General features: G+C 39.2%; 1 protein-coding gene across 1 annotated transcript in view; it reads left to right on the top strand.

Moving 5' to 3' along the window:
• LOC109300338 (transmembrane 9 superfamily member 2-like) overlaps positions 1 to 6,779 on the top strand; it is a 59,608-nt gene that overhangs the window by 31,137 nt on the left and 21,692 nt on the right. The window contains exons 13-14 of the mRNA XM_019521021.1: positions 4,163 to 4,322; positions 4,975 to 5,126. Of these exons, the coding sequence (XP_019376566.1) occupies positions 4,163 to 4,322; positions 4,975 to 5,126 (312 nt within the window). The remainder of the gene's footprint in view (positions 1 to 4,162; positions 4,323 to 4,974; positions 5,127 to 6,779) is intronic.

Below are 6,779 nucleotides of genomic sequence, written 5' to 3' on the forward strand. Positions count from 1 at the left end.
TTCTTGGCTGAGCAAATTGGCATCTGCTGAGCTCCACACTACCACAGCTGTATTGTTATTGGTACTAAAGCGAGCTAGTTTTAAGTCACTTGGGTATCCCTGCATTTCAGTTGGTGACTGCTCTGTACCCACAGCCTGTTTTCATGCAAATACTTTATCTTCTCTTTGTCGTCCCCTGAGTGTATTGAAATGTTCTCCTGAAAGACCATGTAAAAGGGACACTGGAATCCTATCCAAAAGTTGTCTTGTGCAGCTACATTGAGTACCCTCTAAAAGTGACTAGACTGTGGTGTAGGGGGAATGATGTGGGACTCTACTTGCATAGCTCTTACAAGCATCTCCTCTGGAAACTGCCTCTACTTCAAAATATCATTATTTAAAAATAACATAGCACGCAAAATTGTACTGGAAACCTTTAAAGGTAATTTAATGTTGTCCTTTAACACGGAAGATTGCTGGCTGGAGGTAGTTATTGATACAGTGTTCATTGTGAGCTAGAAGGAAAATAGGTGCTATGATATACAGTGTGGACTCTTGGCATAGGAAATAGCTTAAGCCATTTATCTGATTTGTGTTCAGTAAATATTTTGAATTTGTCCTCAGGCATTTTTCTAGGTGACCTATTGCAAAATATTGCTTAGCAAGGTATTTTTCAACACCACTTACTAAATTAAGGCAGACGACTAAAGTAGATCTAGCTGTAGAATCATAGAAATGTAGGGCTGGAAGAGGCCTCAAATAATTTTGTAGTTCAGCCCTCTGCACTGAGGCAGGATCAAGCATGCTTAGGCTGTCTGTGCTGGGTATTTTGTCTAACCTGTTTTAAACACTGCTAATGAAAGAGATTCTGCAACCTGTGTAGGCAGTCCTGTGTTTCATCACTGGAATAGTTAGGAAGTTAGATCCTTAAGATTCAAATTGAGATGGCTCTTGTGCTTCCCCCGGAGGCCGTGGAGAGCAGTTAATCACTCTCTCCTTTATGTGGACCTTTTACTTACTGGGAGGCTATTATCATGTTCCACCTACAGACTTCTCTTTTTGTAGACTAAGAACACTCTTTTCCTTTAACCTTTCTTCCTAAGTGGTCTTTTTTTTTGAACCTCTTGCTGTTCTTGTTGCTGAAAAAACCCCAAACCAGGTGAATGTGAAAGCAGTGCCCCAGACAGCACAGTCTAGCAGAGGCCTTGCTAGTGTTGATAGTTCGGGCAAGTGCCATATGCCACTGGTTAGGATCCATATGGTGATTCTTTTAGACCCGTGGGAACTTTTAAAATGCCCTGGAGGTGATGTTTAGTTTGGTGTAGCATGTAGTGCTTTTCTACATCTCAAGTCACTATTTACTGGCCATACAGTGATGCATAGCAAACAGGTTGGTTACTCTTCCATCTTGAGTAATGCAATATTGAGTTCAGTAACTGGTGTGGCTGTAGTAAGAAGGGGGATGAGTTTGTTCCTACTGCATCAAGACTTGCTTTTTATTTTTTCTGGAAGTGTCCTATATTCCTTAAGCTAGTTCCTCAAGTAGGTGAAAAATCTCCAACATATGTCCCTGCCCAAGGTTGAGGGAAAGATTATAAATCTTTTCCAAACCTATTCCTGCCAAAAATATAGAATCAATAAAACATGATTTGGTTTAGTAAACTAGAATTTGATCAGACAAAATGTAACGTGTTCTGTAAGGACTCAGTCCGTAGTATTTCTATGTGGAAATTTATTCCCAAATGAAATGTGCTTCAGTCTCCCTGCTGTCATTTAGATATTATCTTGAGAGGGCAGAGATTACTTATCTGTGGAAAAAAAATATCGCACTGATAATTTAAACTCCAGAATAAATTCAGTTTCACAGAGGAAGTAAAATGATTGGGAATGGTGAAATAAGAACAGATGTCTTGATTATGCTAGGTTAGTTCAGTAAATTTGCATAATGTCATAAACAGCCCTAGGCAGTTGTATGCTCAGTAGACTAATGAGAATGTCTCACTGTTTTTTTTTCTAACTTTGGAGGGCAAAAAAATCTGAAATTGGACTGCTAACATGGACAACTCTCAAAATATGCTTTACAACACTTATTTCCCTAGATCTGATTTAATACACGTTTGGAGCATACTTACTTAAGAAATATCTGGGAGCAATTTGTGAAATAAAACTTTCTTTTTTTGCAAATGTTTTTTGGCTGGTAAGGCTCCTGGCAAAGAAAGTCACAAGCAAATCTCTTAACTTTATGTCCAGTATGTTGGACCATGCATCTTTCTATGAGATGAGTGTCAATTCTGCTTTAGGCATTCTTCCGTAATGAGTCCTGGAGCGGTGCGTTGGGCAGTGATGCTTCTGGAGGCTGAGTCTTCTCTGATATGCTTCCTGTTCCTTGGGTAGTGAAAATCCAAGCAGGCTCACACACCAGGTTTCCAAGCAATGTATTTTATTGTGTGTAGGATGCGATTTGTTTGAAATCTTTTAATTACTTTTCTCAATAATTTTAAAATTGGAATTTAGTGTCAGTGTTTCCTTATGATTTTCAGAAATCAAAAGCAGTTGGGCAGGTTGGAAGGATGACACATTTTCTTGAAGGCTAGGGAGAACACCATTGAGGTGGCGGTACAGGAAATTGTTTGCTTCCTAGCATAGACTAAAAATGCAGGAGGCTGTCAAGTAAGAGGACATCTGATGTCTAAAAAACCACTTGTTAGGGCTTAAGAAAATCTGCCTAGCTTGGGTTTTCGCTCTACAGATATTTTGAAGAAATGGAAGATGCCCTGTTGATTTGAACTGAATAAATAATGCACTGTAATTTTAGTAACTTAGTTGCTGCTGAAATTCTGCATCTTTTTTAAAATGGTACAGCGAGATGATGTCTTTATAAATAGCACATTTGAGTTTACTTTTACATGTTGTCTTTCTGATTGCAGAAGGATGACTTGGTCGTAACAATAATCTGTTTTTAAAATTGGCCTGCTTCCGACCAGATTCATTCTGTGATATATGCCAGTATTTGTTGCCAAGAGTGATTTTTTTGATATGTTGAAGCTTGGATTTTGCCATTGTTGAACGAATTTGGTGCAAGAAACACATTGATTAGGGAGTATTCACCTAAGCATTAAAAAATTACTAGCAGGAATAGGAAAGTAATTGCAGGCAAAAAGACTGTAGAGACAAGAGCTTGCTAAAACACAGATTGTGTGCTCTTGTGACTCTTGTATTCATTTTGGTTATATAGATGAGCTTGTTTTGCATAATTAATCCTACTATAGAAAGTTCCTAAAGTTGTAAGGCTCCTGTTGCTAAATGTCTGTAATCAGTTCCTTAAAAAAAACACACCTTCTTATGAATTACTGCTGGAACAGTATGGCATGGCTAGAGAACAAAAAACCAGAGCAAGTACTTGTAACCTGCTAGTTCAGGGTTCCCAGCATTTCTGATCCCGTGGAACAGATTTCTCACATATGGGTTTGGGTCTGGTGGGCCTCGGGTTTTGAAACTTGGCAGTGAGGGAGCAGTAGCAGCATTAATTGCCACCATTCCCCTGCCCCAAACCTGTGGGCCAGGTGTGTTGTTGTTGCACCAAAAAAAAAACCTAACAGCATACTGGGTTTTATTAACAAGTGTCACTTGCAAATCGAGGGAAGTGATTGTTCCCATGTTCAGCACTAATGTGGCCTCATGTGGAGTTCTGTGTCTACTTTTGGGCTCCACGCTTCGAGAAGGACAGATTGGAGAGTGCAGTGCACAAAAAAATGACTAGGAGCCTTGGAAGTAAGACTTATGAAAAAAGGTTGAAACTGCAGCAGAGGAAATGTAGATCGGAGATTTTTAGGGACTTTCTGACTCTGAGAGTAGCCAGGCATTGGGACAGGCTGCCTAAAGAAGCTGTGGAATCTCTATCCGTGGAAATTTGTAAGAGCAGGTTGGACAGACACTTTGCTGGGGTGATTTAGTCATGGATGACCTGCCTTGAGCAGGGAGCTGGGCTAGATGACCTTAGGAGGTCCTTTTCAGCCCTACCTTTGTATAATTCTATGATACTGCTCTGTGGGCTGTAGTTTGAGCACCACTGCTCTAGTTTCATGAACTGCACAAATGTTTTTAACTCCTCTTCATTTGTTTTAACTTGTCTAAGTGGGGTTCTGCTTAGTTTCTGATGCTGTATTTCAAATTTCCTTTCCAGAATTGTCTTTGCCGATTTCTTCATTATGAATCTCATTCTCTGGGTGAAGGGATCATCGGCTGCTATCCCCTTTGGCACGCTGGTTGCTATCCTGGCCATGTGGTTTGGAATTTCTGTCCCGCTAACCTTTGTTGGTGCATATTTTGGATTCAAAGAGAAGGTAGGTTTTGAGTGAAATGCATATTGTTCTGCCCCTTGAGATAATAGCTCTCCATTCTACAGTTAAACATTTATAGTATATTGAAGCTGTCAGCATAAAAAACTTGGAATTTGGCTATAATGTTGTCAAGGAATTTGGCTATAATGTTGTTAACTTCTGATTTTGAGAGTCTTTTTTTTATGAATATTTTGAAACCAATTTCACGTTTTCCTGCAGCCATTTTTCCTGGTTTAAAAACAATTTTCTGACCGTCTTCACTGTAGCTTTGCTTGCACAGTTTCTTTGCTGAAGTCATTCGATTAATATAGCATAAAATCAATGATTCTGCTTTTAAAAACGACATAACATAAAGAGCTCCCCCTTCCTACATCTTCGTTGTGCCAAGTCAGCAGTGAGGTAAAATAGCTAGAATTCACTATTTTCTAAAGTTGGCTTGTAATTTTAATAGCTGTGGCTTGGCTCAGTGTTTTCATCCATCATCTGTATTACAAAATTGGTGGGAAAGACCCATTTTTTATTAATATGAGATGCATAGGAATGCTTATGAGAAAACGTTTAAATGATGCTCAGTTAAGAAATAATGTGAGGGGAGTAATCAGTAATATAGTAATAAGGTGTTTTTCCTTTTTCTTTGTGTTAATTTCTCTCAAAGCCTATTGAACACCCAGTTCGCACAAACCAGATTCCACGGCAAATCCCGGAGCAGTCCTTTTTCACAAAGCCGCTGCCTGGGATCATCATGGGGGGCATCTTGCCATTTGGTTGTATCTTTATTCAACTTTTTTTCATTCTAAACAGCATTTGGTGAGTGTTATATTTTTGTTTTAGACAGCTTGGACTGTCACCTCAAACTTGGGGACAAACAAAAAAGATGTGTACAGTGAGCGCGCAGATGATTCAAAATCAGGGATTTGGAAAACTGATAAACACCTAGGACCTATGACCTTTGTCGCTTTTTCTCTAGAGGCAGAGCATGTTATATATGGGCATTAAAAACACACTTCTTGCCTCTTCTAACAGAATGTTTTTATGGCAAAACTCTTACGTATAGTTGCCTTAGTCTGGAGTTAGGAGACCAAAACAACAGCAGTAAAGCGTGATGTGTCCTAGACGGTCTTAATGCTTAAGCTTTTCCTGCTATAGATGCAGCTGTGTGATTAGCTCCCTGACATGGCTGCAGCATCCTGTTGGCCTTGCCTGGTCAGGAAATCCTGCTGCTTTAACTCTTTTAAAATCCACTCAAGACTTTGGATTTCACAGGTTTGTAACAAAATGCAGAAACACGTTTAACACCCGCAGTTTGGTCAGATATGCACATGCAAGCCTAGAATGGTGGATGAGGCAAGGGCTTTCTGAGACCTGAACAAGGGTGCTTAGTGCCTGAAAGCTTGTCCAGCAATAACTCCCAGCTATATAGTTGGGCTAGTAAAAGAGATCACAAAAATAACCTCTTGCTTCATACATTTTCTGGTCTGTCATGGCAGTAACAACACTCTGGCCCTACTAAAACATGCAGATTTTCACATGCAGCAAAGAAACCCTGGCTCATTGCTAATAGTGTATCATTTTGTTGCTCTCTTTAGGATGCCCAGCAAGCATGCATATTCAGATATGCTTTCATATTTTGACATTTTGTCCATTTAGAAGAATGTTCTATGGGACTGAAGGCTCAAGCTTTTAAATTATATATAGTGTAAAATACTGTAGTGGATATTTATTCACTTTTTACCACTAGTCTTTTACAAGTGGTGGGTGGGTGAGTGTGTGGGTGTGTCTGTGACCGAAGTGTAAAAATGATGTTCTAGTTGTGATGATCTGGAAGTTACAAGACAGATGAAGGATTTCTTAGGGTGATATCTTTTATTGGACTCAGACATTTGAAAACTGTAGGCAACTGACAAAAGAAACTACACAGGATTTTTTTGGCTTTAGTTAAAAGTACTTAAACTTGTTATAGGAGAAATAATTCTATTTTTTTCCTCCTAAAATATCCTTAAAGAATTTGCCAATATACCCCTTTTGGCAGATCTCTTAATTGCAATAATGGCACTTTTCTTTAAGGTCACTAAATTTGTTTTGATGCTTTTCTACCTCGTCTCATGAAGACAAGGTTACCTTTTTACATTTTGGAGGATTGTGTGAATTTCTGAGTTCGCAAATGGCTGTTGGGTTGAAGTAAGATTATTGGGGGATATTTAGAGTAGAGGAGCAACTGGGTGAAGGTGTTGTGGGGGTGGGGTGATACAGGACAGCTGGAAGACTAATTTCAGTTTTATAAAGAAGACAGATGCCAAGCTGCAGAGCAGCACAGGAGATGGAAGAATGAACCAGTGAAGCATAAAGGCCTGTTTTGCTTTGAAGTTTAATAGCATTTTCTCAGTGATAACTAGAAAGTTTACATGCATTTGGGGTTTTTTTTTTTTGTTTTAGGTCCCATCAAATGTACTACATGTTTGG

Source organism: Gavialis gangeticus, unplaced genomic scaffold (genome assembly GCF_001723915.1).
Source record: "Gavialis gangeticus isolate Ggan-Ray unplaced genomic scaffold, GavGan_comp1, whole genome shotgun sequence".
Classification (NCBI taxonomy): domain Eukaryota; kingdom Metazoa; phylum Chordata; order Crocodylia; family Gavialidae; genus Gavialis; species Gavialis gangeticus.